At 40.6% G+C, this 13,152-nt stretch overlaps 2 protein-coding genes across 2 annotated transcripts; one reads left to right on the top strand and one right to left on the bottom strand.

Annotated features, from left to right (window-relative positions):
* Nucleotides 1-169: 169 nt before the first annotated feature.
* GCK72_015080 (uncharacterized protein) lies at nucleotides 170-6,702 on the bottom strand (the record flags this gene model as incomplete). Its single annotated transcript, XM_053730617.1, has 10 exons — nucleotides 170-233; nucleotides 279-458; nucleotides 730-937; nucleotides 982-1,149; nucleotides 1,194-1,599; nucleotides 1,644-1,774; nucleotides 2,988-3,173; nucleotides 3,227-3,457; nucleotides 3,501-3,874; nucleotides 6,611-6,702. The coding sequence occupies 10 exons, from the start codon at nucleotides 6,700-6,702 to the stop codon at nucleotides 170-172; spliced, it is 2,040 nt and encodes a 679-aa protein (XP_053585389.1).
* GCK72_015079 (uncharacterized protein) lies at nucleotides 4,868-8,310 on the top strand (the record flags this gene model as incomplete). The annotated part of the gene is made up of 8 exons (XM_053730616.1): nucleotides 4,868-5,124; nucleotides 5,177-5,555; nucleotides 5,600-6,107; nucleotides 6,161-6,721; nucleotides 6,768-7,065; nucleotides 7,114-7,650; nucleotides 7,697-8,003; nucleotides 8,050-8,310. 8 exons carry the CDS (start codon nucleotides 4,868-4,870, stop codon nucleotides 8,308-8,310), a joined length of 3,108 nt encoding a protein of 1,035 aa, XP_053585388.1.
* Between the last annotated feature and the right edge of the window lie 4,842 nt (nucleotides 8,311-13,152).

Below are 13,152 nucleotides of genomic sequence, written 5' to 3'. Positions count from 1 at the left end.
TATCAATATTTCACCGTTTCTTCAGGTTTTGTACAAGTAACACACAGAAAGAGGGTGACTTAAGATGTTTATTATCTGAAAGTCCACAGAAGGCGGGAAACAATGAACAACAACTGAGGTAACAACAACAACAAAAATGTGCAACAGCTAGAAAGAAAACAAATAAAAGTTAATAAACAGTCGAATTGAGAGATGTGATTGACAAATCCGGGCTGTATAGACGACGAGGGTTTCTATAAAAAAAGTTGGTTTTAATGAATAAGGTTTTATGAAATAACCTTCTGCGAGAAGATCGACGTGCTGTCATGTCCGATGATGAAACGGATGAAAATGTCAATTCCGAAGTGATTGGCGAGGTGGCGGCTAATGACGAATGGTTAGCTGCAGGAGAAGACACGTTACCCGCAGACGATGACTGGTTGGCAGTGGTAGTGTCCGTATCCGCATATACTGTCAAGCTGAAAGGCTTTAAATTTGTAGGAAGTTGTTTTTAATAATGTCCTACGTGGAAATGTCATTTGTCGTTCGTACGAAATTGCTAGCAGAATGCTTGGTGCCGATACGATCTGAAGCTTTCCATCCGGAGTACCGAGAAAAAGTGTTCTTGAGGACGGCTGTCTCAGTTTTGAGACATTTATCCCAGAAGTGTCGTCGTCGGGAGTCGGACTGGCGGATAAGGCAAAACAGTCTGAAAGACAAAGTTGATTTGAAAATGAAAGGAAAACGTACACATGGCAGCACACATATGATGGCAGCGTGTGCTGACAACTCCAACAATCGATGGAGTCTTCGTTAACAGATACGGAAATCCATCGACCTTGTCGGTTGGTTTTCGGAATTAAGACATCCTCCAAACGGTAGACATCAGTACCTTGGAATTCGAGAACCAATGAGCCAACTCGTTTTTCTTCTTCGGCTGACCGTTCTTGATCGATGTCTGAGAAACAGATTGGAGTACATTTAGAAAACTAAATTGCTCACGCATTGCCAAAAAAGCTGGCACTCCTAATGCTAAAATCATTGGCGTCGACAATCCGATGTCGTAAAAGTGACTCCATTTTTCAGAATAGGAGAATTTTCTGACATCCACAGTCATAACAACATCGTCCGAAGAGTTCAGTGCAGCTAGTCGGCATTCCTTCATTTTATCTGGAAACGACATTGTATGTTGAAGAAACTTATATACTTGATACCTTCGAAAAACGTTTGAAGAAGATCAATTAGTTTAGGAGTTGGGTATCGTTTTGTGAGCTTAACTTTGACCAGTTTGTTGAAAGTTTCGTTTTGGTTGTTGGTCGAATATTGTAATAAGTGACCAGCTTTAAGTTTGGCGGCAGCCGACGAATTATCCATCAACATTCTTTTATTCAGTACAATCCAGTCGAAGATTTTTGGATGGATTTTTCCCTTTACTTTCTCGAGTCGTTTCTCAAAATCTTGAAGATGGAATACTCCGAATACTCCAGTTTTCCATACTCCTTGCACTTTTCTTCCAAATAAAAACGGCTTCGCTAAGTTAGCAGCAGCTTTTCCTCCGTAGTCGAAGCTGAGAAGTGACAAAATGTGAAGATCACACCTGATAACTGGAGCATCGAGCGCCTGAAAGAGGATGAAAGTTTGAATAATTTGGGTGTATTGCTAACCTCTCCGTAAGTTTCCAACGCTTCTTCACCGTCCAGTAAAACACATGGGATTTGCTTCGGATGAAGGGGATTGTTATGTTTGAAAAGAGCAGTTCGGAGAGCTGTTGAAAAACGCTCGTGTGACTCGCGAGCTTTGGAAGAATGGATTAAAGGGGGACTGAAGTATTCCAAAAATCGAGATTTTTTTATATGGATCGACTCAGAATTTTATAGAAAAGAGAGAAGTATCTTGGAGCCAGGTCCGAAAATCAGTCTAAAGCGAGTTATGAGGCCTCAAAGTGTCAAAAAAGGGTCTCTCGCATGGAATTTTTTCATCATATTTCAACGTAAAATTCTCTCGCCGTGCAGAGGAAAAATGTGAAAATTGAGAGAATAATGCCGTGAACTCTCTTATATCAACTTTTCCTCATGTTCAATTGAGGAAGTGCCTCCATGATTATGAAGTCATTGGTTGGAATTGACCTTGATAACTCAACAGAACAATATCATTACTGTGATTGATCACTGTGAATGATTACTGTGAATGAGGGGGATATTTCATTCAGTTGCATAACTTTTTTTGTTTATTTTGTTTCGCTTTCTGGTCTCCGTAAAGTGGAAGCAAAAGTTTCTTACTTTTGTAAGACCAAAAAGTCAATTGTTTGGAGATCACGAAAAACTGCGCCAAAGAATGAGTGGAGATTCACAATTCTTCAAATGGCAAAGGAGAAAGTCGCGTCGGAATACGTTCAGATGACGGACACTGAACAATCTGAACTACATGCAAGAGCTGAAGCAGAAAGAGAGATGTATGCATAGTCTAATCCCTGAACGTTATCTTTAGTTTTTTTTCTTTTTTTTTCGTAAAATTGTTGTTTTCCTACGTCACAGTCGTTCTGTTGTGTTATCAAGGTCAATTCCAACCAATGACTTCATAATCATGGAGGCACTTCCTCAATTGAACATGAGGAAAAGTTGATATAAGAGAGTTCACGTCATTATTCTCTCAATTTTCACATTTTTCCTCTGCACGGCGAGAGAATTTTACGTTGAAATATGATGAAAAAATGCCATGCGAGAGACCCTTTTTTGACACTTTGAGGCCTCACAACTCGCTTTAGACTGATTTTCGGACCTGGCTCCAAGATACTTTTCTCTTTTCTATAAAATTCTGAGTCGATCCATATAAAAAAATCTCGATTTTTGGAATACTTCAGTCCCCCTTTAAGAATCCGATAGGGATGACTCGTTCTTTAAGAGATGCTTTCGTTTTGAAGTTTTTTGTTTCGCCAAGGGCAATAGTCACATAACAATCGCCTAAATTGAAAGTCGTATCGATATGGATCCGAGAGGGCATCATCACACCCGTAGGATTTTTTTTCAAAATCTTCTTGATTTCAGCTTTTCTGGTTAGGGGGTCTGCTGCAATCAGGCTGTCGACAGTTGCAATCCAGTCGGTGTGCTCATCCTTGTCCGGACAGGCAGACATGAAAATAGAACATGCTTCATCTGAGATGTAGAAAAAGTTGAGATCGGTCAGGGTGTTTCCATCTGAAAAGTGTCAATTACAAATCAATTACATCGCAGTTAGTTTCAAGTGTTACCGTGTTTATAGAAGATCTGATCGGGGTGAACCTGTTCAATCTGCTTAACCATTGCAAGGGACGTGTGACAGCGTGGGCCTTCTTTTCCTACCCGTGTAGTTATCGAGCTTCGAGCCAAGTTTCGTAGCTGTTTCTTAGTAGGATGATATCCAGTAGATTTAGCAAATGCTGCAGCTTCAGTAATACTACGATAAGGGAGAACAATTTTCTTCAAATGTTCAGCCGAGCGTTCTGGAAATTCGGTTTTTTTTAATGTTCCAAACTATTCACTTACTATCGATTCTTTTCTTTTGAAGAGATCCTTCCGAAGGAATTTCGATGTCGTCATCATTCGTTGCAAAATAGTGGACATATCTGTATTCCTTGTGGGTGACAACTTGCTTACGCACATGCTTCTGCTCGAATTCAGTACAATTGATAGATTTCGTAGGTTCACAGAAAACTTCAAAGTTCTTATATGTCGGTTGATGCCGAAGAAGAACTTTAGCTTTTTCATTACCCTTGGCAGAGCTCTTCACGGTTTTTGACCAGCACCATCCATCATAAGGAATACCCTCACTGCAGTCTGTACGAAGCTTAAGAAGGAGAACACGGTTGATCTTGAAATTCTCCAAATGCGAGTTGTTGATTTCATCAACATATTGAAATCTAAAAATTAATTTTTATAAACTTTATGGCAAAACACACAAACCGATTTGAACTGATGAACAATTCGTAATCGTCCGCTCCGAGATATTTCCCATGATAAATCGAGGATAATTTAGCAAATTAATGGATCAATTAATTTTGGAAATTGCTTCTCGATGACGAGTGGTGTGTGGGCTACCTGAAAATGTATTGATGCATACTTTTGAGATTAACGGAAATAGGAACGGAGATTGATATAGCAACTGAGTGTGATATAGCAACTGAGTGTGATATAGCAACTGAGTGTGATATAGCAACTGAGTGTGATATAGCAACTGAGCAAAAAAAATCCTAAAACAGCGAATTGTCGGGAACAGGGTTATCGGTTCAATTTTCACTGAATTAATTATTACACAGAATTCCAAAATATTATTAGGGAATAAATCTTCAAAAAACGTGAAAAAAATAGTAGAAATAGGGCTTGAAAAGGTTGAATAAAATCTGTCGCTATAGCAACCGACGGGGGCAGCAACCGCGCCCCATTGCGTTGACTGAGTATTCAACGTTTATACATTGGCACTCTATATTTCGCAATTATGAACAGTGAAATTTATCGATTTTCGCTGTTTCCGAATAATTTTCTACGTTTAAATGAATAAATTTTAATAAAATAAAACAAATTTTCAGGTAAGAAGACACAACTCGTCACGAGAAACAATTTCCAAAACTCGAGTCTTAGAAGGTTTGTTCGAATTTGGGAATATTCGAATCGATAAAACAAATTTTCAGGTAAGAAGACACAACTCGTCACGAGAAACAATTTCCAAAACTCGAGTCTTAGAAGGTTTGTTCGAATTTGGGAATATTCGAATCGATTTGTAACAATCGTTTTTGTTTTTCATTACAGATTTCACTTGTGCGAATAAGTTGAACGTGAGAAACTAGTTTCCGAAAAAGCATGCTTTCATGAGATATAAAAGAACCAATAACTGTAATAACATAATTATTTGCAGAATGTCTCAACTGCGGGAACACTTGGACCCTCTCCGCCGCTTCAGCTCCTGTTATGGAAGCACGGACCGTTCTAACAACACTGCTATCGTTCCGACTATTGATTCAGTATTCAACTTCCGTGATAATTGGAAGAGCCCACAACAAACTACTCAAAAACTGAAAAGAGCTTCGGCAAAACGCAATGAATGGATGGAGGTTACTTCTCCTCGTTGGATTAAGGATGACGGATCTTCCTTGTACGTTATTGTCCACACAAGGTATGTTTTAGTGCAATTCCTTTTTCAATATACTTTCATTGATAATTTTCAGTACCAACTGTGCTATCGGATCGCCGCTATGTGTCGAGACAGGTCTTTACGATGGGTACGAGCATCTCCGAAACGTCTCGTTCAACTCTACAAGTATGGATGTAATGAACGGGAATGTGCGGGGCAAATCCGAAGGCCCACTCAGTTTCGCCTCACAATTGATGTTTGGTGATTTAATTGGTGTCTTGAAGACCGGATTTGTCGAACTGTTGGATTGGAAGACGAAACAACCGACTGGTCAGAGAGTTCACGTAGCCTTGGAATATTACGTCGTCCAGCGGGAAATCGAGTATGGAGTCGCTCTCGCCGTCAGAACATCACAAGGTTTCGACTTGTACAAATCTTTTGGTGATCAATCGTTACCTCCCTGCTCTATTCCGGTTAGTCGTTCGAAACCATCCAGTATAAAATATATTGTTTACAGGAAAACATCTTCCTGTCAAAACTCAATACACCTTCTCACTTACCCGAGGAATTTGGTGCAATGTTGAAAACGACTCAGTCGAAACAAGTTTCTAATTTACCGGACGTTTTTCTTGTTTATGCGGAACTGTTTATGCCACATCGGAAATGCCACAGGCTTGCCAATAGTTTCAAAGCAGCATCATCTACTTCTTCACAGCTTCTCACTGACATCGCCAAGCTCACATCAGAGGATGTTGCAAATTACCTTCCCTACAGCCCAACCCCTCACGTCGTTACGGCCAAACTGCTGGATCCCCTCCATGTTTGTCTTCAGTCGCCAACCCGTTCCATTGCAATGCATGCACTTAAAGCACTCCGTTCGGCAAAACGTCAAAGCGGTTCCTCGAACTTCCAAGATTGTCGCTTGATCGACACTTCTGTGTCAGGATGGCAACTCGCTGAAAACGGATCCCTCTATCTCGAAGTTTCGGTTACGGCTGCTATTTCGCCTGCAGTTTTCGGTGTAGGTGAGCTTCGTTTTTTTTTAATTTTCAATACATTTTTCAATCTATTTTTTCAGGCACAATTGTTAAATTGCTAGCGATATTAAACGAACCCGTTATCGGAAAGATTGTCAAATTGTTTGTGACAAACGACGTCAAAACTCTGACAATTTTGATTAACAAAACTTGTGGGATGAACGAAGAAGTTTCTGATGAATTCGAAGACAACATGGAGGAAAAAATGTCAATTGAGTGGAAAGCACTTGTGCGCATCGTAACTGAAACAGGAAAATGCATTCCAATGCTCAAACTGGACTTCAAGAACACCTTTGACACTTTGATGTCTGGAGAGAAACGATTGGTTCGAACGGAACTCGGTGATTATTTGATGAAGGGACTGGTCGATACGTCACATTCCATGTACTATGGATTCCCATCGCCAAATCTGAAACCTCGAGTACCTTCGGAACGTCTTTATGGATCTGACACCTCAACTTCAGAAACTCTTTCCACCTATCAGATTGTACCTTTTACTCGTTGTTTGAACCGAAATCCAAGCCACGAAGAACTCGTGTTCTACCAAGCTATTCTCGATCCAAACATCATGGTTCACCTTCATGAATCACCAGTAGGCTCTGGTGAGTCGACGTTTGCAACTTGACAATTTCAATATTTCTTTTACAGGTAAAACCACTGTCCTGGCGGCTGCTGTCAAAGCACGTTTGATGGTTCAGAAATCATGTAGGGTTGCTCTGACTGCTATGACCAACTCCGCAGTCGTTGCTCTACTCACTGTTTTCGAGTTTCCCACTCTCTTCACCTCTAAAGACGTGTCGAAAGAAGATGTTCGACCACTTGTCGTTCAAGCAAAGAATTGGAAAACTGCGAATGGAATTCCGACTCACCCGTTTGACTGGAAAGAGATTATTAAGAAATGTTTCTCTCACCAACTGCAGAATTTTGATATGACGACCGTCTCAGAGTAAGTGATATGGTTTAATTACAAAAATTTGAACCTTCACGTTTTCAGCGAAGCATATTCCACAAATATAAAGTCGATGTTTGTATACCTCCGAAACAACACCATCATTGCACTTGCTGCTTTGCTAGGAAAAGAGAAATACGACTATCTCTCTAAATTGAAGTGTCGAGAACTAAACAAGAAAGAGCTCGTCAAATATTTCTTCGACTCTTACAAGCCTAACCTCCTTTTCTCAACGATGGATTCACTTGTCAACTTCACTACGTACCTTCCAGCTGATTGCATGCCGAGCCTTATCGCAATAGACGAATCAACAATGATTCAGCCCAGTGATCTAACACTATTTGCATCTAAAATGCAATCAATGAGCTTCGAATCTATCGAGTTCGTTTTGGTTGGAGATCACAAGCAGTTGAATCCATATAATTCGGTTGCCAGTTTGTCACCATTGACTGTTTCACCGAACGTAATGTTGATGAACTACGATGCAATGGTTACTCGATTCACTGTTGTTCATCGTTGTCACCCTGATGCCACTGAACTCATTTCTAAGGTGTTTTATGGAGGGTTCCTAGTATCTGGAAAGTAAGTGGATTCTTTTCCTTTGCCTCCCGAACTGTAATTTTTTCAGAGATATTCAACAAACTTACATCCAGCACAACCTCACAGGAATTACATTCCGAAAGCCCAAAGTTAAAGCGTACAGCTACGTTCCGAATGCTACCAGTAGCGCTGCTGTTGCTCAAAGTAGGTGTAATTCATCCGAAGCCCACTTCGTCGTCGAATACGCAAAAAAGTTGATATACTTGAATGGAATCAAACCGTCCCAAATTTCTGTAATTACACCGTATACGGCTCAAGCAGAACTACTTGAGAAGCTTCTGCCGCAAGGAATCATATGCTCCACGTGTCGAAGATATCAGGGATTAGAGAACGACGTACGTCCAAATAATTGTCCTCACTAAACAAAAATCTCCTTTTCAGATCGTTCTTCTCAGCTGCTGCCACACCGGTGGAAAGCTTGAAACTCATCATAATGTTGGAATGGAAGGAGACCTCTTCCTCGAAGGCTTTCAAGTTCAAGCTAGTGAAAACGGAAAATCCAATTTCAAACTGATCGATGATGATTCACTGATTTTGGTGTCTCTGACCCGTTCCAAACACTTCACTACCATCTTTGGAAACGATCAATTCCTCCGCTCAATTCCACGTTGGAAATCCATTCTCGAACTTATTCTTGCATAATTTCTAGAGTGCTTGCCAAACCGGTGTTTTCCATGATTCCACCTTTTTTTTAAAGAAAAATCCGTTTTTCAGTAGAATAAAGACAATGTTTATATTCACAATAGCAACTGATAGAAATAAAGCAATTGAGCCCGGCCATAGCAATTGAGCCACAATATAGCAACTGAGACTCGCTATAGCAACTGATCTCACAGCGAAATTCTAAAATAGCAACTGAGACACTTAAAATAGCAAATGAGCAGACAATAGCAACTGAGCTAAAATAGCATTTTGAGCCATAGCAAAAGATCCGGTAGCAACTGAGAATTTGCCCCCCTCTCAACACATTCTGTCACTGTTTATATCGTCTGTTGTGTCTTAAGTGTCCTGTCCCCTCCTGACCTGTACATCTGTTACATTGATTGGTCGGATTACCCGATTATCAAGAGCTTCTTCTCGAGGAAACACGACTTGTTTCTTTTTCTCAGGGACCATGAGACGAAACGAAAAAGTAAGCGAAAAAGGAAAGAAAGCTGTCAAAATAGAGCCATAAATTGGAACAAATGTGGTGTGCCGGTGCGTTTTGGCTCGGGTTGGAATTGCTCCCCAAGGTGTCGGAAAAGAAACGTGTAGAGTTAGGGAAAGGGATGGCCTATAAAGGGAAGGGGGCTATAAATCGCGAATCATGGATGATCGTTTCTGTGAGAATATCAGGCTAAAAGAAGGTCTCCCCGGGGGCTCCTACCGCGGACAAGATCATCATACGCTTATGAATGAGTACGTCCTTTGATGACACCGCCGGAGGAGATGGGTTGGAGGGCGGAAGGAAGAAAACAGTAGGGGGTCCGGAGGGGGGACGGTGAGGGAATCTTTTTTCAGTATGAAAAGGTTACGGTACCGATGTTTTCGAAATATTGAGTGGCGAATGAAATACAGTGTTGGCCATAAAGAATGCGGCATTTGCAGGTTTTAGTTGAACACGGTCAACTTTGTGAGTGAGAGATGGCTTTCCTGATAGTATCACAGTATCGATTGTTTTTGGAGTGTATAAATCACAAGTAGAGCTTCACTTTCGTAGTTGACAACTTTTTTGTACGGAAACATCCTAAGAAGTTAGAAGCCGTCAATGTAAATAGCTCAAAAACCTCTCTTTTTAGCACTGAAAGAGGGCAACAATTGCAAGAAATTTCTTTGACGATTGATAACTTCTTAGGATGTGTCCGTACAAAAAAATTACCAATTACAAAAATGAAGCTCTATTTGTGATCTATACACTCCATCAACAATCGATATTGTGATATCATGAGGGAGACCGTCTCACACTCACAAAACTGACTATTTTCAATTAAATACAGCAGTTTCAGAAATTTCAGATTTCAGATTTCTTGAAACCAATCAGACGCTGTTTACCAAAAGTTTCAGATCTACAAGTCTCACATGGGAATGACCCAGGGTGTAACGCTGGGATTTCTTAGATATTTTGGAAAATGATAGCTCTTACCCCAACTAGAACAAAACAAAAATATTACGTGCCCCTTTTAAGTTTCCAGAGAATGGCAGACATAATTCCATTTTTTCGAATTTTTCGAGTTGAACCACTTCGAGACATCGTAACTCGGTCAATTCAGGAGCAATCTTCTCAAACTAAAGTGTAATCGCAAGATATAGACCAAGGCTTCATAAAAGGTAACAGACTCATATTTCCAGCTGTGACTCCCGAATTACTATAAATGAAAATGTGAAAATTTGCACTTCTCATGAAATCAGAAAGTGGTCATTTTCGAAAAAACGTATTTGGGAGACTATGTCTATCCGATTGCCAGTAACAAATAAGGTATATATACGTATTCAAATATATGGCTCACCTTTCATTCCAGAGACTTATTTTCATTTTTTCAGTTTTTCAGTTCAACTTCATGTATAGGGATACGTGTGATTTTTCAACTGTAGAGTTGATCAATTGTTCTGAGCAAAAGGTATACTGACATTTAAGCGTAATATAGTTTTTAAAACATTGCGATTGCCGTCTAACTAAAAAAAGGGAGAATTCACTGAAAAACGCGGAAGTTATTTTTAACGAATTGACGTACCGCTATACATGAAGTTGAACTGAAAAACTGAAAAAATGAAAATAAGTCTCTGGAATGAAAGGTGAGCCATATATTTGAATACGTATATATACCTTATTTGTTACTGGCAATCGGATAGACATAGTCTCCCAAATACGTTTTTTCGAAAATGACCACTTTCTGATTTCATGAGAAGTGCAAATTTTCACATTTTCATTTATAGTAATTCGGGAGTCACAGCTGGAAATATGAGTCTGTTACCTTTTATGAAGCCTTGGTCTATATCTTGCGATTACACTTTAGTTTGAGAAGATTGCTCCTGAATTGACCGAGTTACGATGTCTCGAAGTGGTTCAACTCGAAAAATTCGAAAAAATGGAATTATGTCTGCCATTCTCTGGAAACTTAAAAGGGGCACGTAATATTTTTGTTTTGTTCTAGTTGGGGTAAGAGCTATCATTTCCCAAAATATCTAAGAAATCCCAGCGTTACACCCTGGGTCATTCCCATGTCAGATTTATATACCTGAATCAAAGTCTTGTTCTATTCATTACCATGTCTGTGTCATTTCCAAATTTGACCTACCCAAGCTACCGTAACCCAACCCACTACGAACTTCCATTCCTCCCACTTCTCGAATAGTACATATATCACTTTTTGCAACATGTCCTAACTAAGTCATTCCAACAACTCTCTCACTTCCTCTCTCTATCTCTTCTAACTCAACTCGTTTCACACTTCTCTAGTCTCTTTGCCTCTAAAGTGATTGATAAATCCTCTCCTCTTCCTCCCACAGATTCCCCAGAGTCATCCTCTCACACCGGTTTCCAAAAGGCACCAAAACCCTCTCGGCGTGTGCTCCTCCTGCCAATCAAACACTTCTCCAGGCAAAACAATTCCCGAAGACGAGAAGGAAGAGCCGACACTTGTCAAAACCGGCCTTCACCGTTGTCTTCTTTCGGAAAGAAGCCTCACGGGGAAACCTTCCGAAATGGCAACACCGAGTGGGGGCTGTTTGAGCGACAACCTACACCATCAATCTTCACCATATTTCATCAAGGGACCGCTTTTTCTTTTCTGGTCGGAGAGAAGTTTTTCTAGGATGGTGCCCTGTGAGCAAACCTGACAGATACGCGAAACAAATAATAAAGAACGGGAAGAGAAAAAAACTTGGTAAAGGGGATCAGGGATCTAGAAAGTGTCACGTGGAATTGGGAGAGTAAGGTTACGGTATTTCGGCGCTGCTTAGTAACCAGAACCTGGTCAGGTATCAGCAATCTTGTCAAGGGTCTGAAAACTCAATAGCTCGCTACATATCTGTGCGATTTACCTAGAAGTTGAGGTATAAAAGGACGTTTCTTGGTTAAGCATAGCCAGAAGCTGCTTAGCAAGAACACGATCAAGAAGAACATTAGCACGACGATCTTATTGGGAGCTGTTGGACCTTAGATCGGCTTAGTCTGGAGCTGCTTAACTGAAACATGTCTTCTCCCGGTTCACCCAACTTTTCCAGGCCAACTGATCTCTAGATTTCCAACAACTCTTGTGAGATGATGACTACTTTTCTTCTTCTTCTGCTTTTCCAGATTCCGCATGCCGTGACTAATTCAGGACGTCTTCTCCTCCATTCTTCCTGTTCACCAAACACAGAGAATGATGATACCGGACAACGTTTTACCCATCTAAAACGGAACTTCAATCGCGTGTTTCTTCTTTTGATGATGGTGGTGGTGCGGGGAAAGAAGAAGAAGAAGAACTCGCGAACAATGCTAGACTGATTTGCAATTCACTCGACTACACCACTGACTACGGTATCTCCTCACTCAACTCCTTGATTCCACCGGAACCGCCTTCTAACCGGAAACCGCAGAGGGTGACTTAAAGGGATGGACGACTCGTTTGTGTGTCGTGTCTTCTTCTATCCTTGATGTCTCTTTTTGTGTGTGTATGGCATCTTGTTAACGAGCTATCACAAGGGAATACCGTAGAATGTTGGAGCATTGTGGAAATAGTATGGGGAATGGAGAGAGTGCAGAGATGAATCTCTTTGATTCGAACACTCTCTCGAGTCACAATTGTTACCGAAAGAAAGAAGAAGAAGCCGCTTCTTGGTGGAGCCCCGCCGCTTCTACTGCTCATACTAAATAACCTCTATACACGCACATCCGGATGCTTCCTGGAATTTCGACAACATACATCAGATGGGAGGAAAAGAAGTTTTTACGGGTTTTGGGGATGGGTAAATTTGTATCTTTTGTTGGATGGGGTGGGGGGGGGGGGGGGGGATGGATCTGTTTGGGAGCGGGGACCAGAGCTGAAAATTGGGTATGGAGGAAGGAAAGAAAAACTGAGTATACAGACAGATGTTCATTCAAATCGGATAGATGCTATTGGACATCTGGACTTTCGGGTACACATACGTTCAGTCAATCAGTTTTTAAAAAAAGCGGAATCAATGGAATCCGAAAATTGGATATTGCTGATATGGGATGAGAATATCTGGACATCCATATGCACAGACACTCCGATGGAGCTTTAATTCCTTTTCTGATCGTTGCTAACCAAAAAACGTGAATTCTAACTACTATTCAAACTAAAAACTTCAAAAACGTGTGACCTTGACCTGTGACCCTGTAACCCCAAAACCCTATGACCAACAAAAAAATTAATGAAAAGCTGTCAGTGGTTGTAATCAGTTCTTATTGTATCTCATGTCTCCTCAAAATAAAATTAGAAAAATCAAACAAGGAATGTATACATTTCTTCTCCTCATTCAACCGATTGTTTTTGGATT

Source organism: Caenorhabditis remanei, chromosome IV (assembly GCF_010183535.1).
Source record: "Caenorhabditis remanei strain PX506 chromosome IV, whole genome shotgun sequence".
Classification (NCBI taxonomy): Eukaryota; Metazoa; Nematoda; class Chromadorea; order Rhabditida; family Rhabditidae; genus Caenorhabditis; species Caenorhabditis remanei.
This window is presented reverse-complemented; position numbering and strand designations above follow the sequence as displayed.